The sequence below is a fragment of the Anser anser genome (genome assembly GCF_964211835.1).
Source record: "Anser anser genome assembly, contig: HAP1_SCAFFOLD_589, whole genome shotgun sequence".
NCBI classification, from domain to species: Eukaryota; Metazoa; Chordata; class Aves; order Anseriformes; family Anatidae; genus Anser; species Anser anser.
In genome coordinates, this window is record NW_028153623.1 from 1 (window position 1) to 25,036 (window position 25,036).

The 25,036-nt window shown below is 64.1% G+C and overlaps 4 protein-coding genes across 4 annotated transcripts; 3 read left to right on the forward strand and 1 right to left on the reverse strand.

The window, feature by feature from the left end:
* Window positions 1–393: 393 nt before the first annotated feature.
* LOC310891786 (U1 small nuclear ribonucleoprotein A-like) lies at window positions 394–1,757 on the forward strand. The gene is made up of 3 exons (XM_083854013.1): window positions 394–551; window positions 1,039–1,127; window positions 1,225–1,757. Exons 1-3 carry the CDS (start codon window positions 444–446, stop codon window positions 1,430–1,432), a joined length of 405 nt encoding a protein of 134 aa, XP_083710139.1. The 5' UTR covers window positions 394–443; the 3' UTR covers window positions 1,433–1,757.
* Window positions 1,758–2,599: 842 nt separating this feature from the next.
* LOC310891785 (ras-related protein Rab-4B) lies at window positions 2,600–6,874 on the forward strand. The gene is made up of 8 exons (XM_083854012.1): window positions 2,600–2,810; window positions 3,818–3,898; window positions 4,167–4,281; window positions 4,868–4,930; window positions 5,058–5,212; window positions 5,303–5,398; window positions 5,704–5,835; window positions 6,019–6,874. Exons 1-7 carry the CDS (start codon window positions 2,795–2,797, stop codon window positions 5,817–5,819), a joined length of 642 nt encoding a protein of 213 aa, XP_083710138.1. The 5' UTR covers window positions 2,600–2,794; the 3' UTR covers window positions 5,820–5,835; window positions 6,019–6,874.
* Window positions 6,875–7,656: 782 nt separating this feature from the next.
* Window positions 7,657–10,755, forward strand: LOC310891787 (cytochrome P450 2G1-like). The gene is made up of 6 exons (XM_083854014.1): window positions 7,657–7,832; window positions 7,920–8,034; window positions 8,809–8,917; window positions 9,208–9,384; window positions 10,331–10,472; window positions 10,550–10,755. Exons 4-6 carry the CDS (start codon window positions 9,232–9,234, stop codon window positions 10,735–10,737), a joined length of 483 nt encoding a protein of 160 aa, XP_083710140.1. The 5' UTR covers window positions 7,657–7,832; window positions 7,920–8,034; window positions 8,809–8,917; window positions 9,208–9,231; the 3' UTR covers window positions 10,738–10,755.
* A 14-nt stretch (window positions 10,756–10,769) lies between these two features.
* LOC310891784 (uncharacterized protein) lies at window positions 10,770–22,162 on the reverse strand. The gene is made up of 18 exons (XM_083854011.1): window positions 21,967–22,162; window positions 21,721–21,883; window positions 20,731–20,880; window positions 20,474–20,634; window positions 20,208–20,384; window positions 18,799–18,940; window positions 18,526–18,713; window positions 17,555–17,696; window positions 17,303–17,474; window positions 15,525–16,150; window positions 14,938–15,152; window positions 14,015–14,327; window positions 13,783–13,943; window positions 13,526–13,705; window positions 13,303–13,444; window positions 13,041–13,228; window positions 11,248–11,389; window positions 10,770–11,147 (listed from the first exon to the last, which is right to left on the reverse strand). The coding sequence occupies exons 1-18, from the start codon at window positions 22,138–22,140 to the stop codon at window positions 10,966–10,968; spliced, it is 3,618 nt and encodes a 1,205-aa protein (XP_083710137.1). The 5' UTR covers window positions 22,141–22,162; the 3' UTR covers window positions 10,770–10,965.
* Window positions 22,163–25,036: the final 2,874 nt, after the last annotated feature.

A 25,036-nucleotide genomic window follows, 5' to 3' on the forward strand; every position in this document is an offset into this window, starting at 1 on the left:
AAATATTTTTCGTGACCCCCCCCAATATTTTGCAACCCCCCCAAATATTTTTCGGCCCCCCCTCCTCAACATTTTGCCATCTTTTCCCCCATAAACTGACTTTTCCCCCTTTAACGTGCCGATCCCCCCCCCAAACATTTCCCCCACCCCCCCCAACTATTTCCTGACCCCCCCCCAAAATATTTTCTGCCCCCCCAAATATTTTTCTGCCCCCCCCCCCAGTATTTTTCAATCCCTTTCCCCTAACATTTTGTGATTTTGTTCCTCCTTAAATTGACTTTTCCCCCCTTTAACGTGCCGATCCCCCCCAAAAACATTTCCCCACCCCCCCAACTGTTCCCCGACCCCCCCCAAAATATTTTTTGCCCCCCCCCCCAATATATTTCCGCCCCCCCCCCCAGCGCATCCAGTACGCCAAGACCGACTCGGACATCATCGCCAAGATGAAGGGCACCTTCGTCGAGCGCGACCGCAAGCGCGAGAAGCGGAAGCCCAAGGGCCAGGACCCCCCCGCCGCCAAGAAAACCGCCCCGGGGGGGGCCGCCACACCGGTGGGGGCCGCGGCGACGGTGGGGGGGGGTCTTTTTTAAACGGGGGGGGGGGGGCGGGGGGGGGGCGCTGAGCCCGTCTCTCTCCCGCAGGGATGCCGCCGCTGAGCCAGGCGCCCCGCGCGATGCCCCCCTACATGCCTCCGCCGGGCATGATCCCCCCCCCGGGGGCCTTGCCCCCCAGCAGGTGATGCCGGGGCAGATGCCCCCCCCGCAGACGGTGAGTTTAGAAAGTGGGGGGGGGGTTGCGCAAAATTTAGCTCCCCCCCCCCCCCCCAAAAAAAAAAAATTAACAAAAACCCCCCCAATTTGGGGGGCCGGGGGGGGCAGCGTCCCGGTCGCCGACGGTGGGCGAGCGCTTTTTTTTTTTCTTTTTTTTGGGGGGGGGGGGTGCGTTTCTCACACCCGGTTCAATTTTAGGATCGTGGAGAAGGGGGGGGGGGCCGTAACGGTGACCCCCCCCCCCCGTTGTTTCCCCCCCCCCCCGCAGCTCTCCGAGAACCCCCCCAACCACATCCTCTTCCTCACCAACCTCCCCGAGGAGACCAACGAGCTGATGCTCTCCATGCTCTTCAACCAGTAAGTGCGGCGCCGGGATTATCCGGGATTATTTTCTTAAGGGGGGGGCACAGCAGCCCCCTGACCCCCCCCCTGCTATTTTTTGCCCCCCCCAAAGGTTCCCGGGCTTCAAAGAGGTTCGCCTGGTGCCCGGCCGCCACGACATCGCCTTCGTCGAGTTCGACACCGAGGTGCAGGCGGGGGCCGCCCGCGACGCCCTGCAGGGCTTCAAGATCACCCAGAACAACGCCATGAAGATCTCGTTCGCCAAGAATGAACCCAAAATCGCCCCCCCCGGCCCCCCCCCCCCCCGCCAATTCCCCTGACCCCCTGCCCCCCCCCGGAGTCCCCCACAATTTGGGTTTCTTGCCCCCCTCTCCCCCCCCCCCCCCCAGGAGGTAAGTTTGTCCCCAAACACCCCCGTTTCTCCCCAAATTTCCTCTGTCGACGTCGCCTTTTATTTTTTTCCCCGGGGGGGGGCCGCCCACGGCGCTGTGCCCCCCCCAGCTGACTGTGACCCTTTTTTTTGTGGGGGGGGGGTGGGGGGGGGACACACGGACACGGGGGTGTCCCCAAGCCGAGCGTTGTACCCAGGGTCTGAGCCGCAGACATTGCACCTGGCGCTTGCTGGAATAAACCCCCTGGTTTTTCACGGGGGGGGGGCCCTGTGCCGTCTTTGCACCGCCGTTTTGGGGGGGGGACAGGGGGCTTTTTTTTGAGGGGGGCTTTTTTGAAAGGGGAGGGATTTTTTGGGGGGGAGGGAGCTTTTTAGGGGAGAGGGGGGCTTTTTTTGGGAAGGGGAGGGATTTTTTGGGCGGGGGGGTTTTTTTTTTGAGAGACAGGTGGGGCATTTTTTGGGAGGGGGGGCTTTTTTTGAGAGATGGGGGGCTTTTTTTGGGGAGGGGGGCTTTTTTTGGGAAAGGGGGGCTTTTGGGGGGCTTTTTTTTGGGGGGGGGGACACAGACTGCACCCCAGCACACGGTGGGGGCTCTGTGGGGTCCGGGGGGGGGTAGGGGGGGCCTGTCCCCCTCTGTGACACCCCCCCCACACACCGAATTTTTTTGGGGGGGGTAGGGGGGGGTCAGGATAAAGGATTTGGGGCCTTAAAGACTTAACGGTGCCCCCCGCAGCCCCCAATTCAACCCCCCGGGGGTGGGGCTGGGGGGCTGGGGGGGGGGGAATTGGGGGGCTGGGGGGGGATTTATGGGGCCGGGGGGGGGGCGCTGTGGGGCCTGGTTGTGGGGTCCCAGGGCTCAGGGCTTGGCGCTGGCTCCTCCCACCGCGATGGCCACGCCCATGGCCACGCCCACACCCATCTGGTTACGCCCATCTCTTGGCACAGCCCCTTCGCGCAGGCGCACAAGGCCCGGACGTGGCTCTCTGGGCGCCGCCATATTTTATTTCCTCTCCCCTTCTATACGGACCGGAAGCGGCTCTGCTGGGCGCCGCCATATTGCCCCCCTTCGTTTCCGTACGGACCGGAAGCGGCTCTCCTGGGCGCCGCCATATTGTGCCCGCTCCCCTTCCGTACGGACCGCAAGTGGCTCCGCTGGGCGCCGCCATATTGCACCCCCATCTCTTCCGTACGGACCGGAGACTGCTCCGCTGGGCGCCGCCATATTGTGCCCGCTCCTCTTCCGTACGGACCGGAGGCGGCGGCGGCGGCGGGGCCCGGCCCGGCTCCAGCCATGTCCGAGACCTACGGTGGGCGGGGGGGGTCCTGAGGGGGGGGGGGGTTGGGTTGGGGGGTCCTGAGGGGATTTTGGGGTCCTGAGGGTTTTTTTGGGGGGTCCTGGGTGGCCTCTGAGGCCCTGTGGAGGGGGGTTGGTGGGGTTCTGTGGGGGGTCGTGGGGATTTGGGGGGGTCCTGAGGGGGGTTTTGGGGTCCTGAGGGTTTTTTTGGGGGTCCTGGGGGGCTTCCGAGGCCCTGTGGAGGGGGTTTGGGGGCGTTCCAGGCCGGAGGAGGGGTCCGGGGGGGTCATGAGGGGGATTTGGGGGGGTCCTGAGAGGGTTTTGGGGTCCTGAAGGGGATTTTGGGGTCCTGGGGGGGCCTCTGAGGCCCTGTGGGGGGGTTTGGGGGGGTTCCGGGCTGGGGGGGGTCTGTGGGGGTCCTGAGGGGAGGTTTTGGGGTCCTGGGTGGGTTCTGGGGGGGGGTGGGGGCTCTCTGGGGAGGTCGTGGGGATTTGGGGGGGGTCTGTGGGGTTCTCGGGGGATGGGGGCTCTGTGGGGGGCTTATGGGGTCTGTGGGGGGGCATTTGGGGTTCTGTGGGGGATGCAGAGCCTGCAGGGAGGTTTCGGGGTTCTTTGTGGGGTTAGGGGGGTGTATCGGGGTTTTGTGAGGGGGGTGGGGGCTCTGTGGGGGGCTTACGGGGGTCTGTGTGGGATTGGGGGGCGTATTTGTGGGGGTCTGTGCGGGTTCGGGGGGTATTTGGGGTTCTGGATGGGATGGAGGCCTCCTTAGGGAGGTTCTGGGGTTCTTTGTGGGGGATTAGGGGGGTATTTGGGGTTCTGGGGGGGGTGGGGGCTCTGTAGGGAGCCCAGGGGGTGTGTGGGGCCCTCTATGGGGTAGGGGCCTTGTGTGGGTTATTTAGGGCCGGGGAAAACCCCGACGAGCTCGGAGCCTTCCCCTCCTCGTCAAGGCAGCTCGTTAAGCCCGCCCCGCTAACGAGCGGTGCTCATTAAGCCGAGCGTCGCCCCCCCTTCTCCCCGCAGATTTCCTCTTCAAGTTCCTGGTGATCGGCAGCGCGGGCACGGGGAAGTCCTGCCTGCTCCACCAGTTCATCGAGAACAAATGTAAGCACCTCCAGCCTCGCTTTTGGGGGGAAAAACCCCAAAAAAGGGCATTTTGGGGGCCTGAAACCTCCCTCGCTTCGATGCCTGAAGGCTTTGCCGGCGGGTTCGGGAAGGTTTTTTGGGGGCTGCCTCAGTTTTCCTGCGGGGTTCCAAATCCCTGTTTGTCCCCTGCTGATTTCCTAAACTTTTGGGGGGATAAATGGCCAAAAAACTGAGGGTTTTGCCCCGTTTTGCCACCGGGCGGTGTCTCACGGCCGCTGCCCCGCAGTCAAGCAGGACTCGAACCACACGATTGGGGTGGAATTCGGCTCCAAGGTGGTCAACGTGGGCGGCAAGACGGTGAAGCTGCAGATCTGGGACACGGCCGGGCAGGAGAGGTTCAGGTACGGGGGGCACCGGGGGTTTACGGGGTCCCCCGGGTCTTGGGACCCTTTATTTATACCCCAAAAGGGTAAAATACCCCTGGGAGGGCTCAGTTCAAAGCATCCCTTACATGAAATTTGGGATTATCGGGCTCATTTTCACCAAAAATGAGTGAAATACTCCTGGGAGGGCTCCGTTCAAAACATCCCTTACCCAAAATTTGGGATTATCGGGTTTATTTTCACCAAAAATGGGTGAAACACCCCTTGGGGGGCTCTGTTCAAGGCGTCCCGTACCCAAAATTTGGGATTATCGGGTTTATTTGCACAAAAAATGGGTGAAACACCCCTGGGGGGAGCTCTTTTCAAAGCGCCCCTTACCCAAAATTTGGGAAGACCCCAACCCGTTGGCCATCTCAACGACTAAGGATCCGTGTCAACCGATAGAAGAGTCCTAAAAATGCCGTTTTTGGACCCATTTTCCGTGCTGCTAAGGAGCTCCCCCCATTTTTTTGCCCGGGGGGGCTCTGCATCCCCTTCAAGCCCCCCTAAAAAGATCCTTTGGGCCCCCCCACACCCTCATTTTCCTTCCTCCCCCCCCCCCCAGGTCGGTGACGAGGAGCTATTACCGTGGCGCGGCGGGCGCGCTGCTCGTCTACGACATCACCAGGTAAATTCCAGCCCCCGGGGGGGCCCAAAACCCCCCCAGCACCACAAAAACCCCCTTTTAACCCCCCCAATTCTCCTTTTAACCCCCGCATTGTTCTTTTAACCCCCCCATTTTACCCCCAACCCAGCCGGGAGACCTACAACGCGTTGACCAACTGGTTGACGGACGCGCGCACCCTCGCCAGCCCCAACATCGTCATCATCCTCTGCGGGAACAAGAAGGACCTGGACGCCGACCGGGAGGTGACGTTCCTCGAGGCCTCCCGCTTTGCCCAGGAGAACGGTGAGGGTCCCCGGACCCCAAATCCCCTTGGGGGGATTCGTTAGCGATGAGTTAACGAGTTTGGTTTTTTTTTGACCTCCCTCCCCAAAGAGCTCATGTTTTTGGAGACCAGCGCCTTGACGGGGGAGAACGTGGAGGAAGCGTTCCTGAAATGCGCCAGGACCATCCTGAATAAAATAGAGTCGGGTAAGGAGGGGGATTTGGCAATTTTGGGGCGTTTTGGGGGTTTGGGGGGTTTTGTGGGGGGTCTCAGGGGGATTTTGGGGAGGTTTTGGGGGAGTCTAGCGCCTTGCCAGGGGAGAACGTGGAGGAAGCGTTCCTAAAACGCGCCAGGACCATCCTGAATAAAATCGAGTCGGGTGAGGAGGGGGGTTTGGCACTTTTGGGTCTTGGGGGGGTCCTGGGAGTCTTGGGGGTCCCGGGGGGGGGGTCGGGGGGGGGGGGTCCCAACCCCTCCCTCATGTGTTTTGTTTGTTTTTTTGGCCTCGCAGGCGAGCTCGACCCGGAGCGGATGGGCTCGGGGATCCAGTACGGCGACGCCTCGCTGCGCCAGCTGCGGCAGCCCCGGGGGGCGCAGGCGCCCAGCAGGCAGCAGTGCAGCTGCTAGGAGCCTTGGACGCAAGGTGAGACCCCCGGGGGGGTCCCAAAATGTTCCCCCCCTCCCCAGCACCCCCAATTTCGTGACCCCCCCCCCCTCCCCCACGACGAGGAGCCCGTGCCCTGCGCCTCCAGCGCCGGCTCCTTCCCGAACCTCACCCCTCTGGGGGGGTCACGAACGTTGTTTTTTTCTCCTCTCGCCCCCCCAGGACCACGTGCCTCGCTCGCCGAGCCCCCCGCGACCCCCGGAGGCCCCCCCCCGGCCCCGTTCCTCCATCCCGCGGCCCCCCCCGGGACGCTCGACGGCCCCCTCTGATTGTACCCGACCGCGGCGCCTTCCGTCCCTGTCACGCCGGGGGGGCCGTGTCCCCGTGTGTCCCCCCCCCCCCCCAGAGCGGCTCGGGGGGGGCTCAGCTCATCTGTGACCCCCCCCCGGGCGCTGCCGCTGGGTGACGGCAGCGTTTTTGGGGTGGGGGGGGGTGCCTGAATGAAGGGGGGGCGGGAATCGGGAATGCGCCCCCCCCTCCCCCCCCAGCCCCTCGATTTTGTGTTTTTTTCCCCCAAAAAAAGGCATTTTTTTGGGGGGGGGGGGACACGATGTCACGAAGCACTCCGTTCCCCCCCCCCCTCTCCAAGGGACTTTTATTTGCCTTTTGCTGGAAGCTGCTACCCTGTGCCCCCCCCCCGGCGCCCCCCCCCGCCTCGTCCCCCTGTCCCCACCCCCTTGGGGACCCGGGGGGGCCCCCCAGGACCCCCTGTCCCCAATTCCTGGGGCTGGGGGTGGCTTTTTTTTTGGGGGGGGGGGGAATAAATGGGGGGGGCTTCTTTCTTTCCCGCTTCTCTTCGCGTTATTTATTGCACTTGCACGGTGTGGGGGGGGGCACCCGGCTCCGCGGGGGGGGGGGGCCGAGGGGGGGGCCCCGGGCGGTGTCGGATGCGTTCTCTTGGAAAAAAAAACAGAAGAAAAAAAAAAAGGAAAAAAAAAAAAGAGAAAAAAGCAACTTTTCGTCCACCTGCAGGCTGTGGAAATGTGACTCGGGTCCATAAATGTTCATGTTTTCCAGCGCCCGGCTCCTGATGCGTGTTTTGGGGGGGGGGGGCACCCCCAGACCGCCTCAAATCCCCCCTAAATCCCCCCGAATTCCCCCCTGATCCCTTCAGATCCTCCCCAACTCCCCCTGGCGTCTTTGGGGTGCAGCAGACCACCTTCAAAGCCCCCCCCAAACCCCCTCAAAGCTCCCCAGACCCCTTTAAATCCTCCCCCAGTCTCCCCAAATCCCCTTCAAATCCCCCCCAGATCCCCCCAGGCCCCTTCAAATCCCCCCCAGATCCCCCCCAACTCTCCACCAAACCCCTTCAAATCCCCCAAACTCCCCCCCAGATCCCCTCAAATCCCCCCAAGACCCCTTCAAATGCCCCCAAACCCCCTCAAATCCCCCACAAATCCCCCCAAGTCCCATCAAATCCCCCCGAAGTCCCCCCCAGGCCCCTTCAAATCCACCCCCAACTCTCCCCCCGGCACTTTCGGGGTGCAGCCCCCCCCCCCCCAACCCCTCCACCCCTTGCCCTCCTGTGCCGTTCCTGCCCGCACAAACCCTGTCCTGCTGTCTGGGGGGGGGGGGCTCCGTCTTCCCCCCCCCCGCCCTTTGTGGGGTCTCCTCGGTTTGGGGGCTGTGGGGGACCCAGATTTCCCCCCCCAATTAATTAATTAATCGTTAACCACCGCGCGAGCACCCCGAGGGGAACAACCCCAGGGCCGTGTGCGCGTCCTCGCCCCCAGCCGGGGGCTGCTCAGCACCCACTTGGGGGGGGGGTCTGCGAAGAAAGGGGGGGGGGTCCCTGGGTCCTTGCCCCCCAATTTTGGGGTGGGGGGGGGCAACCGTGGCGGCCGGCTGGGTGCTGAGCATCGCCGCCGTGCTCTTCCTCATCTTCCCCCCCCGTGGGGGCAACTTGCCCCCCGGGCCAACCCTGCTGCCCGTGGCGGGCAACGCGCCGCGGACTGGGGGGCACCAACCTCTAAAAGGTGAGACGGGGGTCCCCGGGGGGGGGGTCCCAAGGCTGGGACCCCCCCCTCTGAGCCTCTTCTTGCTTTCCACACCCCCCCCGGCAGCTGAGCGAGACGCGCGGCCCCGTCTTCACCGTCCGCCTGGGCTCGCGGCCGCGCGTCGTCCTGGTCGAGCGCTCCGAGGGCTTCGACTTCCCGGCCGTGCAGCGGTGGAGCCCCGGTAACGGTGAGCGGGGGGGGGGTTTGGGGGAGGGTTTGGAAGCCGAAAATCGGGGTGGAAGGGCGTGACGGACGAGCTGGGGGCCGTCGGGGGCGCGGCGCCCGCGTCTGCGTGCGCGTCGAGGCGGCGGTGTTGCGGCCGGAACAAAAGGATTGTGAATCCTAAACCCTAGAATCCTAAATCATAGAGTAATAAATCATAGAATTATAAATCATAAATCACGGGATCCTGAATCGCAGGTTCATAAATCATAGAGTTCTAAATCATAGAATCCTAAATCATAGAATCAGGATCACAGGATCCTAAATCACAGAATCCTAAATCAGAGAATCATGGAATCAGGGAATTCTAAGTCATAGAACCCTTAATCACAGGATTATAAATTGTAGGATCCTAAATCGTAGAATCCTAAATCCTAAAATGTAGGATCCTAAATCGTAGAATCCTAAATCCTGAAACATAGAATCCTAAATCCTAAATCGTAGGATCCTAAATCGTAGAATCCTAAATCCTAAAACATAGAATCCTAAATCATAGGATCCCAAATCCTAAATTGCAGGATTCTGAATCATAGAATCACAAATCACAGGATCCTAAATCCCTAATCATAGAACCCTAAATCACAGAATTATAAATCCTAAGTCGTAGGATCCTAAAATGTAAGATCATAAACCATAAGATCCTAAATCACAGGATCCTAGGTCATGGGATCATAAACCGTAGAATCCTAAATCACAAGATCCTAAATCACGGAATCGCAACCAAAACTGTCAGGTTTTGGCTTTTTTCCTGGCTGTTCCCCCGCCGTTTCGCCATCGCCACCCTGAAGACCTTGGGCGCGGGCAAGCTCAGCGCCTCCTGCACCACCTCTGCCAGACCCGCGGTACGTCCCCTGTGCCCCCCGGGACCCCTGAACCCCCCCCACCCCATGTCACGTCCCCCCCCCACCCCGGTGTCCCCTCCGGGCCAACCCTTCGACCCCGCTTTCCCGCTGAGCCGCGCCGGCTCCGTCATCGTCTGCTCGCTGGTGTTCGGCGAGCGCTTCCTCGCCCTCATCGACGCCATCTGGAAGCTCATGAGCTCCACCTGGGGGCAGGTGGGGGTGCGGGGAGCCCCCCTTTGCCCCCCCCCATTGTCCCCCCCCGACTCCCCTCACCCTCTGCTCGCCCCCAGCTCCTCTTCGTCTTCCCCAACGTCATGCGCTTCGTGCCGGGGCCGCGCCGGCGCATCCGCGCCGACTGCCTGCGGCTGGCCGAGCTCGTGGGCGAGCGGGTGCGGAGGAACCGGAGGATGCTGGACCCCCAAAACCCCCGGGACTTCGTCGACTGCTTCCTGCTGAAGATGCAGCAGGTACCGTGTCCCCCCCCGGGGCACCCGCATTCCCCCGGGGCACCCACGTTCCCTCAGGGAACCTGTGTCCTCCCCCGGGGCACCCACATCCAACTGGGACACCCACGTCCCGCCCGGGGCACCTGTATCCCTTCTGGGGCACCCATGGGGCACCTGCGTCCCCTGAGGGCACCCACGTCACTTCTAGGGCACCTCTGTCCCCTCAAGGCACCCACATTCCCCCCCCCGGGGCACCCACATCCCCCCCGGGGCACCCACATCCCCTCGGGGAACCTGTGTCCCCCCCGGGGGCATCCCATGGGGTGTCTTTAGGGTGCTGCAGTGTCCTTAGGGTGCCTCTTGGGGTAATGCAGCATCATTAGGGTGCCACATGGGGTGTCCTTGGGGTGCTGCAGTGTCCTTAGAGCGCCACATGGGGCACCCAGCACCCTTGGGATACCACATGTGGTGTCTTCAGGGTGCTGCAGTGTCCTTAGGGTGCCTCTTGGGGTAATGCAGCATCATTAGGGTGCCACATGGGGTGTCCTTAGGGTGCTGCAATGTCCTTAGAGCGCCACATGGGGCACCCAGCACCCTTGGGATACCACATGTGGTGTCTTCAGGGTGCTGCAGTGTCCTTAGGGTGCCTCTTGGGGTAATACAGCATCCTCAGGGTGCCACATGGGGAGTCCCTGGGGTGCTGCAGTGTCCTTAGGGTGCCCCATGGAGCATACCTGGGGTGCTGCAGCGTCTTTAGGGCGCCACATGGGGCACCCAGCACCCTTAGGGTACCACATGGGGCATCCATGGGGTAATACAGCATCCTTAGGGTGCCCCATGGGGCATCCCTGGGGAGCTTCAGCACCCACACGGGGCACCCGCCGTCCCTGGGGTGCCTCGGGGTGCCCCGGGGGTGCCACAACAGCCCCGTGTCCTCCCCCCCAACCCCTCTCCCTCGCCCCCCCAGGGCACCAACGTCATCCCGCTGCTCTGCACGTCCAGATACGACCCCGACCACTTCGCCAACCCCCGAGCCTTCGACCCCGGGCACTTTCTGGACGAGAGCGGGCGCTTCAAGCGCAACGACGCCTTCATGGCTTTCTCCGCAGGTACGGGGCGGGGGGCGCGGGCTTTTGGGACCCCCGTCCTCTCCGATAGGATCCCCCTGACCTCTTCCCCTTGGCAGGGAAGCAAGGGGTGAAGGCCTGGCCCCCACGGAGCTCTTCATCTTCCTCACCAGCATCCTGCAGCGCTTCCAGCTCCGCGCCGAGGGCGACCCCGCTGCCGTCGACCTCAGCCCCGAGAGCAGCGGCTTGGGGAACGTCCCCTGGCCCTTCCGCCTCTCCCTGCTGCCCCGCTGAACCCCCCCCATAAAAACCCTACACGCCCCCCCGGCTCTGCTCGTGTTGGGGCAGGGAAATGCTGATTTATTGGGGGGGCAAGGTGTTAGGGGTACGGGGAGGGGGCTCGGGGGGCTCCGTCCTCGGTGCGCCTTGAATGATGCAGGGTTTTTGGGGTCTCCATCCTCAGCAGGGTTTGGGATGCGGCGTTTTCAGGGTCTCCATCCTCGGCAGGGTTTGGGACGCAGCGTTTCGGGGCGCGTCAGCGGGGGCAGAAGCAGACCCGCAGGGACCAGGGGACGTTGGAGATGCCGCTGGCCCGGGGGCTCAGATCGGGGGGGGCCTCCCCGGGGGGGAGCCGCAGCCGAAAGCGCTGCAGGATGGCGGTGAGGAAGAGGAAGAGCTGCGTCCGCACCATGCTCTCCCCCAGGCACATGCGCTTCCCTGCGGGGACAGGGGACCGTCACCCACCTGCCGTGGGGTTCCCCCACTGATGGGGGGGGTCCCCACGACCCCAGAGGGTGGGCTGGCCCCCCCAGCCCACCTGCAGAGAAGGGGATGAAGGCTTCGTTCTTCTTAAACGCCCCCTTCTCATCCAGGAAGTGCTGGGGGTCGAAGACTTCAGGGTTCTTGAAGTGCCGGGGGTCCTTCAGCGCCGAGCTCAGGACGGGGTAGATGGTGCAGCCCTGGCGGGGGGGGGACACCATGGGGACAATGGGGACGGCCCCCCCACCACAGCAAGCAATGATTAACCGCGGTGCGTGATCGGGTATCGATGGCAAACAGGCCGGGCAAACAATAATCAATGATTAACCGCGGCGCCGTCGATATGCGGCCGTCGGGCATGCGGTGCGATCGCAGTCAATGATTAAGCGTGTCGTGCGAGCGGGTGATGATGAAGCAGCTCGGGCAATTAATTAATAAACAATGACTAAGCACGCCGCGTGGCCAGCAGCGGGCGACGAAGCTTGTTACACAATTAACGGCCAATGATGGAGCGTGTGCTATCGATGGTGACGAGGCAGGTCGTGCAATTAGCAAACAATGACAAAGCATTCTTGCAGCCAGCAGCACCCATGAAGCACGTCCCACGAGTAATATAACCTGCGGTGAACCCCGCCCGCAATCCATGAACAATGACTAAGCATGTTGTCCAATTAACCCTCGTTGACGAAGCACGCGTGGAATCAATAAGCAATCAGATGCCGTTCGATTAATGAAGAATCAATGAAGAAGAACGTTGCAGGATTAATGACAATTAAGCATGCCGTGCAATCAACAGCATCAATAAGCACCCGTGCAAGTAATAACCAATGATGAACCATGCCATGCAATCAATGATTATGCAAATCGTGTAATTAATAGCGATGAAGGATGCAATCGACAAGCAACGAAGACCATCAGGAGATCAACAAGCAACGAAGACCATCAGGAGATCAACAAGCAACGAAGACCATCAGGAGATCAACAAGCAACGAAGACCATCATGCAATTGACAAGCAACGAAGATCGTCGCGCAATCAATAAACAACAAAGGTCGTTGTGCAATCAATAAGCAACAAAGACCGTCATGCAATCAATAAGCAATGAGGACTGTTGCGCGGTCAATAAGCAACAACGACCGTAGCGCAACCAATAAACAACAAAGGTCGTGGTGCAATCAATAAGCAACGAAGACTGTTGTGCAACTGAGAAGCAATGGAGACCATCACACAATCAAAAAGCAACGAAGACCATCGTGCAATTGACAAGCAACAAAGACCGTCGTGCAATCAATAAGCAATGAAGACCGTCGTGCAATCAATGAGCAACGAAGACCATCATGCAATTGACAAGCAACAAAGACCATTGCGCAATCAATAAGCAACGAAGACAGTCGTGCAATCGACAAGCAACGAAGGTCGTTGTGCAATCAATAAGCAACGAAGACTGTTGTGCAATTTATAAGCAACGGAGACCATCACACAATCAACAAAGAAGCAACGAAGACCATCACGCAATCCATAAGCAACGAAGACCATCACGCAATCCATAAGCAACGAAGACCGTCACGCAATCAACGAAGACTGTCATGCAATATAGAAGCAACAGAGACCATCACACAATCCATAAGCAACGCAGACCGTCACGCAATCAATAAGCAACGCAGACTGTCGCACACTCAACAGCCCTTAAGCACACTGTGCAACCAACACCGTTGATAAAGCAGGCCGTGCAAGAGACAACCAACAATGAGCCATGCAAGTAATTGGTGATTAAGCACGTGATGCAATTAACGCTCGAGGCCGAGGCACGCGAGCAATCAACCCTCATCGCCGCGGCGCGGCGTGCCCAAACCTTGGGGATGGTGAAGCCGCCGAGCGGCGTGTCGCGCGCCACCGTCCGTACGAAGCCAAGGGGGATGAGGTCGAGGAACCGCTGCACCTCGTGGATGACTGCGTCGGTGTAGGGCATGGCCGCCCGGTCCCGCAGCGCCGGTGGCCGCTCCATCCCGATCACCCGCTCGATCTCCTCCTGGATCTTCTCTGGAGGGGGATGTGGCGGGGTTGGCGTGGTGGGGACCTCCTGGAGTCCCCCTGCTGTCCCCGGGGTCCCCCACCTGCCACGTCGGGGTGCTGGAGCAACACCATCAGGCAGTAGCGCAGGGTCATGCTGGTGGTCTCCGTCCCCGCCAGGAAGATGTCGAACACCGTCACCCGCAGGTTGTCCTGCGTGAAGGCTGTCTTGGGGTTCTCCTTCTCCTGCAAGAAGAAGGGTTGGGGGGGGGGGAAAGGGCGTTCAGCCCCTGCAACTCCCTCAACCCCGCGCCCGTCCCTGTGTACCTGCTCCATCTTCCGCAAGAAGGCGTCGCTGAAGTCGCGGGGGGCGGTGGTGGGCTCGCCGGCGACCGCGTTCTCCTCCACCTTCCTGGTCAAGAAGTCCTGGACGAAGAAGGTGTTGTGGAAGAAGGTCCAGTGCGAGCCGGGCAGGCGCTCCAGGAGGCCGGGCAGGATGTTGTAGAGCTGCGAGGAGATGCCAGGCGTGGTCCTGGGGGGGGTTCCCTTGCACCTTGTGCCCCCTCCCCAGCCTGAGACCTCACCTTCCCCAAGGGAGAGCTCTCCAGGAGGAAATTCTGGGCGACGCGCCGCAGCACGTCGAGGTACTGCTCGTCCCCGTAGTCGAAGCGGTGGCCGAAGAGGATGCGGCAGATGGAGTTGCCCATGGCCGCCGTCAGCAGCGTGCTGGGATCCAGGGGCTGCCCTGCACCGTTCGGGGACCACCGTGGGGTGAGGATCCCCGCCTCGCCCCCCCCAGCCAGCCCCCGTGCCCACCTTTGGTCCGCGCCAGCTCCTGCAGCAGCAGCCCCGTCTCCTCCTGGACCTGCTCCTCCAGCCCGCGCTTGCCCATGCCGAAATCGCGCAGGGTGGCGAGGGTGAAGCGGCGCATCTGCACCCACGCCGCCCCGTTGCTCATGAAGAGCCCCAGGTTTTGGTTGGCCTTCTCGGTGAGGGGGAAGTGGCCGCGGTCGGTGAACTCGTCCCCACGCGTCACCAGCACCTCCCGCAGCATCTCGTAGCCGAAGACCACCACCACCCGCTGTGAGCCGAAGTGCAGGGAGAAGACGGGGCCGTACTTCTCGCTCAGCTGCGGGGGAGAAGCGAGACAACCCCCCCGGGGTGCTCAGCGCCCGTGGGTGCTGCACGGGGCACCCGGCGTCCCTGGGGTGCTGCAGCGTCCTTAGGGTGCCACGTTGGGGTGTCTTTAGGGTGCTGCAATGTCCTTGGGATGCCCTGTGGGGTGTCTTTGGGGGTGCTGCAGTGTCCTTAGGGTGCCTCAGGGGAAGTCCCTGGGGTGCTGCAGCGCCCTTAGGGTGCCACATGGGGAGTTTTTGGGTGCTGCAGTGTCCTTGGGGTGCCACGTGGGGTGTCTTTAGGGTGCTGTAGAGTCCTTTGGGTGTCCCTGGGGTGCTGCAGCATCCTTAGGGTGTCCTATGGGGTGTCTTTAGGGTGCTGCAGTGTCCTTAAGGTGCCTCATGGGGTGCTGCAGCATCCTTAGGGTGCCCCGTGGGGTGTCCTTGGGATGCTGCAGCGTCCTTAGGTTGCCAGATGGGGGTAATGCAGCATCCTTAGGGTGCCCCGTGGGGCATCCCTGGGGAGCTGCAGCACCCCCGGGGTTCCCCATCCCACACCCAGCACCCCTGGGGTGCTCCACAGCCCGGGGCACCCCCCGGGGGGGTGGGTCCCGCGCCCCTCACCTTGCGGAAGACCTTGTAGGTGGGTCCCGTCCCCAGCTGCAGCAGGTTCCCGACGAGAGGCAGCGCCAGCGGCCCCGGTGGCAAATTTCGGCTCCGCTCCTTCTGCCACCGGGCCACCAGGGCCACCGCGGCCAGGACGAGGAGGAGGAGGGTGGCGGCGCCCATCAGCTCCATGGCGGCGAGGGGCAAAGCCAGGCCCCGGTGTCCCCGGGGTGCTGCAGGGAACGGAGCCGCCGGGGTTGGTGTCAGGGCACGGGGCAGCTGGGCCCCAGCGGCACCCAAGGGTGACGGCGGCACCCGGTGCCCCCCGAGCCCTCCGTGCAAACCCTGGTCCTCCGCTGCAGACCCCCTCCCCAAGCTGCAGCCCCCCTCCCCAACCTTTAGACCCCCTCCCCAAGCTGCAGCCCCCCTCCCCAACCTTTAGACCCCCTCCCCAAGCTGCAGCCCCCCTCCCCAACCTTTAGACCCCCTCCCCAAGCTGCAGCCCCCCTCCCCAACCTTTAGACCCCCTCCCCAAGCTGCAGACCCCTTCCCTTTCTTGCAGACCCCCTCCCCAACCTGCGACCCCCCCCCCCGAAGCTGCCAACCTCTCCCCTGCGCTGCAAGCCTTGCTGCTGTGCCGCGAACCTTGCCCCTTCCCTGCAACCCTTGGCCCTCTTTTGCAAGCCCCGTCCCCTCCCTGCGGGTCCTGCGGTGCCCTTGAACCGCGCCGAGGCCGAGCCACAGCTCCTGGCACCCCTGGGAAGCGGGCACGGGGGGGGGTCCACAGTGCCACCCCATGGCCACATCCCCGCCTCCTGCCACCGCAGCACGTCTTTTGGGGGGCTTTGCATGGCCCTGTACGGCTCTGTGGGATTCCTTTTGGGGCTTTGCATGGCCCTGCACAGCTCTGCGGGGTTGCTTTGGGGTTTTGCATGGCCCCACGTGCTCTGTGGGATTCCTTTGGGGCTTTGCATGGCCCTGCACGGCTCTGTGGCATTCCTTTGGGGGTTTGCACGGCTCTGCATGCTCTGTGGGATTACTTTGGGGCTTTGCATGGCCCCACGTGCTCTGTGGGTTCCTTTGGGGCTTTGCATGGCCCTGCATGGCTCTGTGGGGTTGCTTTGGGGTTTTGCATGGCCCTGCATAGCTCTGTGGGATTCCTTTGGGGCTTTGCATGGCCCTGCATGGCTCTGTGGGGTTGCTTTGGGGTTTTGCATGGCCCTGCATAGCTCTGTGGGATTCCTTTGGGGCTTTGCATGGCCCTGCATGGCTCTGTGGGGTTGCTTTGGGGTTTTGCATGGCCCTGCATAGCTCTGTGGGATTCCTTTGGGGCTTTGCATGGCCCTGCACAGCTCTGCACGCTCTGTGGGATTCCCTTGGGGTTTTGCATGGCCCTGCATGGCTCTGTGGCATTGCTTTGGGGGTTTGCACGACTCTGCATGCTCTGTGGGATTACTTTGGGGTTTTGCATGGCCCCACGTGCTCTGTGGGATTCCTTTGGGGGTTTGCACGGCTCTGCATGCTCTGTGGGATTCCTTTGGGGCTTTGCATGGCCCTGCACAGCTCTGCATGCTCTGTGGGATTCCTTTGGGGCTTTGCATGGCCCCGCACAGCTCTGCATGCTCTGTGGGATTCCTTTGGGGCTTTGCATGGCCCTGCACAGCTCTGTGGGGTTGCTTTGGGGCTTTGCACGGCCCTGCGCGGCTCTGCACACTCTGTGGGATTCCTTTGGGGCTTTGCACGGCTCTGCATGCTCTGCGGGATTCCCTTGGGGTTTTGCATGGCCCTGCACGGCTCTGCACACTCTCTGGGCTTGATTTTGGTCTTTGCATGGCCCTGCGTGCTCTCTGCATGCTGGCTTTGGGGCTTTGCATGGCCCTGCATGGCTCTGTGGGGTTGCTTTGGGGCTTGGCATGGCCCTGCACGCTCGGCTCGGGGCTTTGCACGGCTGCACCCTCTGCACGCTTGGGCTGGGCTTTGCTTGCACGTCTCTGCGTGCTCTCCGCGAGCCTTGGCTCGGGGCTGTGCACCAAGGAGCACCTCTGGGTGCTCGCTCTGGGGTTCTGCACGACTGCGCTGCGGGCGTTGCACGGCTTTGCACGCTTCGTCTGCGCGGCTCGGGGCTTTGCACAGCTCCCTGCGTCTCTGCACACTTCTTTTCAGGCGTTGCAAGGCATTGCACGGCTTTGCACGCCCCCTGAGGCTCCTTGCACGCTCCACGGGAGCTCCACTGGGGGTCCCAGCACCCGCATCCCCCCCCCTGCTCAGCACCCTCCCCATGTCGAGGCCGCCGAGCAAGCAGCAGCACCACGCTCCGGGGGGCAAACGCTGCCGCACGTTTATTTGGGGTGGGGGGCTCGGGGGGGGGGAGGTTCAGCGGGGCAGCATGCACAGCTGGTAGATGGGGGGGATGTTGGCGAAGCCGCTCTCCAGGGGGGTGTCGGGGAGCTCCTCCGGGGGCTGCAGCGGCTGCAGGCGGAGGTTCTGCAGGATGGTGGTGAGGAAGAGGAAGAGCTCCATCCGTGCCAGGGACTCCCCCAGGCACACGCGCTTGCCTGCGAGCAGAGGGGGGGGTTACGGGGGTGCACGGGGCCGGGGGGGGTGTGTGGGGCCCCCCCCACTTTGCTGCCCCTACCTGAGGAGAAGGGCACGAAGGCGTCGTTCTTCTTGAAGCGGCCGCTCTCGTCCAGGAAGTTCTCGGGGCTGAAGGTGTGGGGGTGCTTGAACATGGCGGGGTCGTGCAGGGCGGTGCTGAGCAGGGGGTACACGTCCGTGCCCTGGGGGGGGGGGGCAAGGGGGGGGTCGGCGGTGTGGTTGGGGAGGGGGGTGGGCATGGGGGGGGGTGCAGGGGCAGCAGGATGCGTGGAACAGGATGTAGGGGCAGCGTGCATGCAGCAAGGTGCACGTGCAGCAGGGTGCACACAGCAAGGTGCATGCAGCAGGGTGCACAGGCAGTGTGCACGCACCAGGATGCATGCAGTAAGGTGCACGTGCAGCAAGGTGCATGCAGCAGGGTGCACACACGGCAAGGTGCATGCAGCAGGGTGCACACACAGCAAGGTGCATGCAGCAGGATGCACACACAGCAAGGTGCATGCAGCAGGATGCACGTGCAGCAAGGTGCATGCCGCAGGGTGCACATACAGCAAGGTGCATGCAGCAGGATGCACGTGCAGCAAGGTGCGTGCAGCAGGATGCACGTGCAGCAAGGTGCATGCAGCAGGTTGCACACACAGCAAGGTGCATGCAGCAGGGTGCACGTGCAGCAAGGTGCATGCCGCAGGGTGCACATACAGCAAGGTGCATGCAGCAGGGTGCATGTACAGCAAGGTGCATGCCGCAGGATGCACGTGCAGCAAGGTGCATGCCGCAGGGTGCACGTGCAGCAAGGTGCATGCAGCAGGGTGCACACACAGCAAGGTGCATGCAGCAGGATTTTTTTTGCACTGGGCAGCGAGCACAAGGGCAGCGAGCACGGGGCAGCGAGCAGGGAGCCAAGCAGGCGAGCGCACGGGGGCAAGGTGCAAGGGGCAGGGTGCCCGGAGCGGGGCGCGTGGGGCCACGGGATGCAGCCCCCCCCCCGTTCCCCGTCCCCCCCCCCGTCACCTTGGGCAGCAGGTAGCCGCGGAAGACGGTGTCGCGGGTGACGGTGTGGGGCACGTTCATGGGGATGAGGTCGCTGACGCGCTGGATCTCGTGGATGACGGCGTCCGTGTAGGGCATGCGGCTCCGGTCCTCCACGTTGGGCGCGCGGTCGCGCCCGATCACCCGGTCGATCTCCTCGTGCACCTTCTCTGCAGAAAGGGACGGGGCGAGGGGGGGGTCCCGCTCAGCACTGGGGCGCTGAGGGGGGTCCCCACGGGGGTGCCCCCCGCTCACCCAGCACCGCGGGGTGCTTCATCAGCAGGACGAAGCCGTAGCGCAGCGTGGAGCTGACGGTCTCGGTGCCGGCGAAGAAGAGGTTGAGCGTGGTCAGCTCCAGGTTCTTGATGTTGAACTCCGAGGCCGGGTTCTCTTTTTCCTTGGGGGGGGAGGGGGAGAAAAGCAAAGTGGGAGGGGGCCGGGTGCAGGATCAGGCCCGGGGCGTGCCCGGGTGACGGGGCGAAGGCGAAAGCCAGGGCGTGCAAAAGTGTCAGGGTGCGGGATTGCTGCAGGGCGTGCACGGGTGGCGGGGAGCAGGATGGAACCCGGGGGTGCGGGATTACTTTGGGGCGTGCACGGGTGACAGGGAGCAGGATGAAATCCAGGGCGTGCAAAAATGAAGGGGTGCAGGATTGCTGCGGGGCGTGCACGGGTGCAGGATGGAACCCAGGGGTGCAGGATTGCTTTGGGGTGTGCACGGGTGGCGGGGAGCAGGATGGAACCCAGGGTGCAGGATGGAACCCGGGGGTGCAGGATGGAACCAGGGGTGCAGGATGGAACCCAGGGTGCAGGATGGAACCAGGGGGGCAGGATGGAACCCAGGGTGCAGGATGGAACCAGGGGTGCAGGATGGAACCAGGGGTGCAGGATGGGACCCAGGGGTGCAGGATGAAACCCAGGGGTGCAGGATGAAACCCAGGGTGCAGGATGGAACCAGGGGAGCAGGATGGAACCAGGGGAGCAGGATGGAACCAGGGTGCAGGATGGAACCCGGGGGTGCAGGATGGAACCAGGGGAGCAGGATGAAACCCAGGGTGCAGGATGGAACCAGGGGAGCAGGATGGAACCAGGGGAGCAGGATGGAACCAGGGTGCAGGATGGAACCAGGGGGGCAGGATGGGACCCAGGGTGCAGGATGGAACCCAGGGTGCAGGATGGAACCAGGGTGCAGGATGGAACCAGGGGTGCAGGATGGAACCAGGGGAGCAGGATGAAACCCAGGGTGCAGGATGGAACCAGGGGAGCAGGATGGAACCCAGGGGGTGCAGGATGGAACCCAGGGGGTGCAGGATGGAACCAGGGGTGCAGGATGGAACCAGGGGAGCAGGATGGAACCAGGGGTGCAGGATGGAACCAGGGGAGCAGGATGGAACCAGGGGTGCAGGATGGAACCCGGGGGTGCAGGATGGAACCAGGGGAGCAGGATGGAACCAGGGGTGCAGGATGGAACCAGGGGAGCAGGATGGAACCAGGGGGTGCAGGATGGAACCCGGGGGTGCAGGATCACTTCGGGGCGTGCAAGCAAACCAGAGGGCGCGGGACCAACCGGCGGCACGCAAGCAAGCCGGGACGTGCAGGATCAAACCCCGAGGTGTTGCAAACGAGGCGGGGAGGTGCAGGATCACCCCCCCCCCCCAGCCCCGCACCTTCTCCATCTGGAGGAGGAAGCAGTCGATGAAGTCGCGGGGGCAGCTGGGGTCCAGGGTGTCGGCGTTGGCGCGCACGCGGCGGGCGATGAAGCGCCGCATCCCCTCCAGCAGGTTGTAGATCTTGTTGTGGGGGCCGGGGATGAACTGCAGCAGGGTCTCGTTCATGTCGTAGAGCTTCGGGGGGGGGGGCCACAAAGGGTGAGCACCAGGTAGGGAACCCCCCCCCCCCACATGGACACCGGCACCCCAGCTCAGCACCCGACCTGCGCCCAGGGCGTGCTGAGCTCCCGAAAGCTCTCGTTTATCATCCGCAGCAGCGCCAGGAACTCGGCGTCCTGGTAGTCGAAGCGGTTGCCGAAAACGATGGAGCAGATGACGTTGGACACTGCGCGGCTCAGCAGGTACGTGGGGTCGAAGGGTTTCCCTTGGGGGGGGGGGAGGGCAAAAAATGACATCGCTGGCACCGGGACGTCCCCGTGTCCCCCCCCCTCGGGTCCCGTGTCCCCCTCTCCCCGGGCACCTTGGGTGTTGCGGAGCTCCTGCAGCAGGAACTCAGCCTCCTCCTGGATGCGGCCCTCGATGCTCTTCCTCCCCATGCCGAAGTCGCGGAGGACGGTGAGGGAGAAGCGGCGCAGCTGCTTCCAGCGCTCCCCGTTGGAGAAGACCACCCCTGGGTGCCACGGGGGGGAAGGGGGGGGAAACACCCAGTGGGTGGGGGGCGGCACCCCACGGGGCGGCAGCACCCCACGGGGCACCCGTCGTGAGGCCGGGAGGGGAGGCGGGGGGGAAAAGGGGTGGCCCCATGGTGGGCGGGGGGGGGCACATGGGAGGGGGGCACCGTGGTGGGGTGACCCCATATAGGGGGGTGTCCCCATATAGGGGGGTGACACTATGGGGGGGTGTCCCCCATGGGGGGGTGTCCCCATATGGTTGGGTGTCCCCAGGGAGGGGTGTCCCCAGGGAGGGGTGACACCATGGGGGGGTGTCCCCATGTGGTGGGGTGTCACCAAGGTGGGGTGTCCCCAGGGAGGGGTGTCCCCATGGTGGGGTGTCCCTATATGGTGGGGTGTCACCAAGGTGGGGTGGCCCTAGGGAGGGGTGTCCCCATGGAGGGGGTGGCACCACGGTGGGGTGTCCCCATGGGAGAGTTGACCCCATGGTGGGGTGTCCCCAGGGAGGGGTGTCCCCATGTGGGGGATGACCCCATGGGGAGGATGTCCCCATGGGAGGGATGTCATCATGGTGGGGTGTCACCATGGAGGGGTGTCCCCATATGGTGGGGTGTCCCCATGGAAGGTTGTCCCCATGGTGGGGTGTCCCCGTGGCGGGGTGTCCCTACAGAGGGGTGTCCCCGTGGTGGGACCTCACCGCGGTGGGATGTCCCCATGGGAAGGGTATACCCGTGGGAGAGGTGACGCCACGGGAGGGGTGTCCCCACGGCGGGATGTCCCCACGGGAGGGGGGTGTCCCCACACGGGGGGGGCGTTGGTGACCCCCCCCAGCCCCTCACCGTGCCCGTTGAAGGTCTTCTCCACCGTGGGCATGCGCCCGCGCCCGGCGAACTCCTCGGCGTGCTCCACCAGCGCCTCGCGCACGGCCGCGTGCCCGCACAGCACCACCACGCGCCGCGTCCCCAGGTAGACGGTGAAGACGGGGCCGTAGACGTCCCGCAGCTGCGGCGGGGACAAGGGGCGGCGGGTGACCCCGGGGGGCGCCCCGACAACGTCGCCGCCCCCCCCGGCCACCCCGAGCCCACCTTGAGGAGCGACTGCAGGGTGCGGGACGGGGAGATCTGCAGCAGGTTCCCGATGAGGGGCAACGGGGTCGGGCCGGGGGGCAGGCGGCCGCCGTCCCCCCGGGACCCCCGCAGCGCCACAAAGAGGAGGAGGGAGAGCCCCAGGAGCAGCAGCAGCGTTGTTGTCACCTCCATGGCGGCCTCGTCCCCTCCCCGGCCACCACCCCGCTATTTATGTGCTGTGTCCCCCCCCCCCCGCCTCTCCTCCCCACGCCTCCCGCCAGGTATTGCACAAGGCTCGGCCCTCCCCTCTCCCGGGGGCAGCACGGGGCAGCGTGTCAGGCGTGTCCCCGAGCAGCACGGGGCAGCGTGTCAGGCGTGTCCCCGAGCAGCGTGCCAGGCGTGTCCCCAAGCGGCGCATCCCCGAGCAGCGTGTCCCCACGCAACATGCCACGCGTGTCCCCAAGCAGCGTGTCCCCTGAGCAGTGGGTCCCCAAGCAGCATGTCCCCGTGTCAGCGTGTCCCCGAGAAGCATGGCATGCATGTCCTCGAGCATGGTGTCCCCGAGCAGCAGGCCATGCATGTCCCCAGGCTTCATGTCCCCATGCAGTGTGCCATGCGTGTCCCCAAGCAGCATGTCCCCGAGCAGCGTGTCCCCAAGCCGCAGGCCATGCATGTCCCCAAGCAGCGTGTCCCCAAGCAGTGTGCCATGCGTGTCCCCGAGCAGCGTGTCCCCAGGCAGCAGGCCATGCATGTCCCCAAGCAGCGTGTCCCCAAGCAGTGTGCCATGCATTTCCCCAGGCTTCATGTCCCCATGCAGTGTGCCATGCGTGTCCCCTGGCATCATGTCCCCGAGCAGCAGGTCATGCATGTCCCCAAGTCAGCGTGTCCCCAGGCAGCATGTCCCTGAGCGGTGTGTCCCCGAGCAGCAGGCCGTGCATGTCCCCGAGCATCGTGTCCCCAAGCAACGTGCCGCGTGCGTCCCCAAGCGCTGTGCCAGGCGTGTCCCCCAGCACAGAGCTTGTCCCCAAGGCAGGGTACAAGGTGCCATGTCCCTACGCTCCCCTGCCTGTCCCCGTGTCCTGCTACATGTCACCAAGCCTTGTCCTCCACGCTCCTGTGCATGTCCCCAAGCCCTGGAGCACGTCCCCCTGCCCCTGGCGCGTGTCCCCAAGCCCCCCGGGCACTTCCCCGTGCCCCAGTGCCATGTCCCCGCGCTCCGGTGTCCCCACATCCCGCTGCGTGTCCCCAAGGGAACTGCAGCTGGGGCCATGCGGAGCTGCTCCACCGGGGACACTCAACGGGGGACATTTTATGGGGGACGCTCAACGGGGCGATGCCCGTGGAGGGAGCTGCCCAACGGGGGGGTGCTCAGCAGAGGGGCACACCACGGGGGGGTACACCCCCAGAGGGGCCACGCACGGAGGGGACCCCCACCACATGGCTGCCCCCGTGGCCACCCACCCACTGGACCCCCCCAGAAACCTCCCCAGACCCCCATGAGCAGGGGGGTCCCATGCACGGGGGGGGGGGGTGACACCCCCATGGGGGGAGGCGGGGGGGGGGTCACCACGGGCCAGGTTTCGGGCCAGGTTTCGGCGCTGCCGGCCAGCGAGGCGGCGGTTGTGCAACCCCGGCGATCCCTTTGTGTTTGCTCCCGAAAACACTCGACGCTCCTCGGCCAGGGGGGGTCCGGCACGGCTTGGACCCCCCCCTCCCTGAGCCCCCCCTTGCACGGAAATTTCCAGCGCGGGCGTTGCACAAACAGGCCGGCCCCTCCACGTGAGCCGCCGGCAGCGCCCAGCGTGCAAACAACACCGGCACCTGCGGTGGCACGAGGCTGGCCCCGTGCCCCGGTGTCCGTCCCCGTGCCCTGGTGTCCGTCCCCATGCCCTGGTGTCTGTCCTCATGCCCCGGTGTCCGTCCCCGTGCCCTGGTGTCCGTCCCCATGCCCTGGTGTCTGTCCTCATGCCCCGGTGTCCGTCCCCGTGCCCTGGTGTCCGTCCCCGTGCCCCGGTGTCCGTCCCCGTGCCCTGGTGTCTGTCCCCGTGCCCTGGTGTCTGTCCTCATGCCCCGGTGTCTGTCCCCGTGCCCCGGTGTCCCCATGCCCCGGTGTCCGTCCCCGTGCCCCGGTGTCCGTCCCTGTGCCCTGGTGTCTGTCCCCGCATCCTGGTGTCTGTCCCCATGCCCTGGTGTCCGTCTCCAAGCCCTGGAGTCTGTCCCCGTGCCCCGGTGTCTGTCCCCGCATCCTGGTGTCTGTCCCCATGCCCTGGTGTCCGTCTCCAAGCCCTGGTGTCCGTCCCCGTGCCCTGGTGTCCGTCCCCGTGCCCCGGTGTCTGTCCCCGCATCCTGGTGTCCGTCCCCATGCCCTGGTGCCTGTCCCCATGTCCCGGTGTCTGTCCCCGTGTCCCAGTGTCTGTCTCTGCGTCCTGGTGTCTGTCCCCGTGTCCTGGTGTCCGTCCCCAAGCCCCAGTGTCCGTCCCCGTGCCCTGGTGCCTGTCCCCAAGCCCTGGTGTCTGTCCCTGTGTCCTGGTGTCCATCCCCAAGCCCCGGTGTCCGTCCCCGTGCCCTGGTGTCCGTCCCCATGTCCCGGTGTCCGTCCCCAAGCCCCGGTGTCCGTCCCCGTGCCCCATTTTGCATGACCCCGTGTCCTGCTGCGTGTCCCCCAGCCCCCGGCGCTTGACCCCCAAGGCTTCGCGCGTGTCCCCGTGCGTGTCCTCAAAATTGTACGCGTGTCCCCAAGCCCCTGGCATTTGTCCCCAAGCCCCTCTGCGTGTCCCCAAGCCCCTGTGCCTGTCCCCAAGCCCCTGCGCATGTCCCCAAGCCCCTCTGCGTGTCCCCCATGCCCCATTGCATGTCCCCAAGCCCCTGTGTATGTCCCCAAGCCCCTGGCACTTATCCCCAAGCCCCTGTGAGTGTCCCCAGGCCCCTCTACATGTCCCCCACACCCCACTGCATGTCCCCAAGCCCCTGTGCCCATCCCAAGCCCCTGTGCCTGTCCCCCGGTGTCCCCGAGGCCAGCCAGGAGGGGACACCAACAACCCCGGAGAGGGCACAAAGGGGACGGGGCTCACTGCCCCCCGTCCCCCTA

What these genes read in the sequence shown, in the direction of transcription:
- LOC310891786 (XM_083854013.1), top strand. Translation starts at nt 444, where the DNA reads ATGAAGGGCACCTTCGTCGAGCGCGACCGCAAGCGCGAGAAGCGGAAG. An exon ending in CGGGGGGGGCCGCCACACCG is followed by an intron (nt 552 to 1,038) that starts GTGGGGGCCGCG and finishes CCCCCCCCGCAG; the next exon opens with CTCTCCGAGAACCCCCCCAA. An exon ending in CTCTCCATGCTCTTCAACCA is followed by an intron (nt 1,128 to 1,224) that starts GTAAGTGCGGCG and finishes CCCCCCCCAAAG; the next exon opens with GTTCCCGGGCTTCAAAGAGG.
- LOC310891785 (XM_083854012.1), top strand. An exon ending in CCAGTTCATCGAGAACAAAT is followed by an intron (nt 3,899 to 4,166) that starts GTAAGCACCTCC and finishes GCTGCCCCGCAG; the next exon opens with TCAAGCAGGACTCGAACCAC. An exon ending in CTCGTCTACGACATCACCAG is followed by an intron (nt 4,931 to 5,057) that starts GTAAATTCCAGC and finishes CCCCCAACCCAG; the next exon opens with CCGGGAGACCTACAACGCGT.
- LOC310891787 (XM_083854014.1), top strand. Translation starts at nt 9,232, where the DNA reads ATGCGCTTCGTGCCGGGGCCGCGCCGGCGCATCCGCGCCGACTGCCTG. An exon ending in TCCTGCTGAAGATGCAGCAG is followed by an intron (nt 9,385 to 10,330) that starts GTACCGTGTCCC and finishes TCGCCCCCCCAG; the next exon opens with GGCACCAACGTCATCCCGCT. An exon ending in CTTCATGGCTTTCTCCGCAG is followed by an intron (nt 10,473 to 10,549) that starts GTACGGGGCGGG and finishes TCCCCTTGGCAG; the next exon opens with GGAAGCAAGGGGTGAAGGCC.
- LOC310891784 (XM_083854011.1), bottom strand. Translation starts at nt 22,140, where the DNA reads ATGGAGGTGACAACAACGCTGCTGCTGCTCCTGGGGCTCTCCCTCCTC. An exon ending in ATCTACCAGCTGTGCATGCT is followed by an intron (nt 16,151 to 17,302) that starts GCCCCGCTGAAC and finishes GGAATCCCACAG; the next exon opens with AGCTATGCAGGGCCATGCAA. An exon ending in GCGGCTTCACCATCCCCAAG is followed by an intron (nt 11,390 to 13,040) that starts GTTTGGGCACGC and finishes CCCCCCCGCCAG; the next exon opens with GGCTGCACCATCTACCCCGT.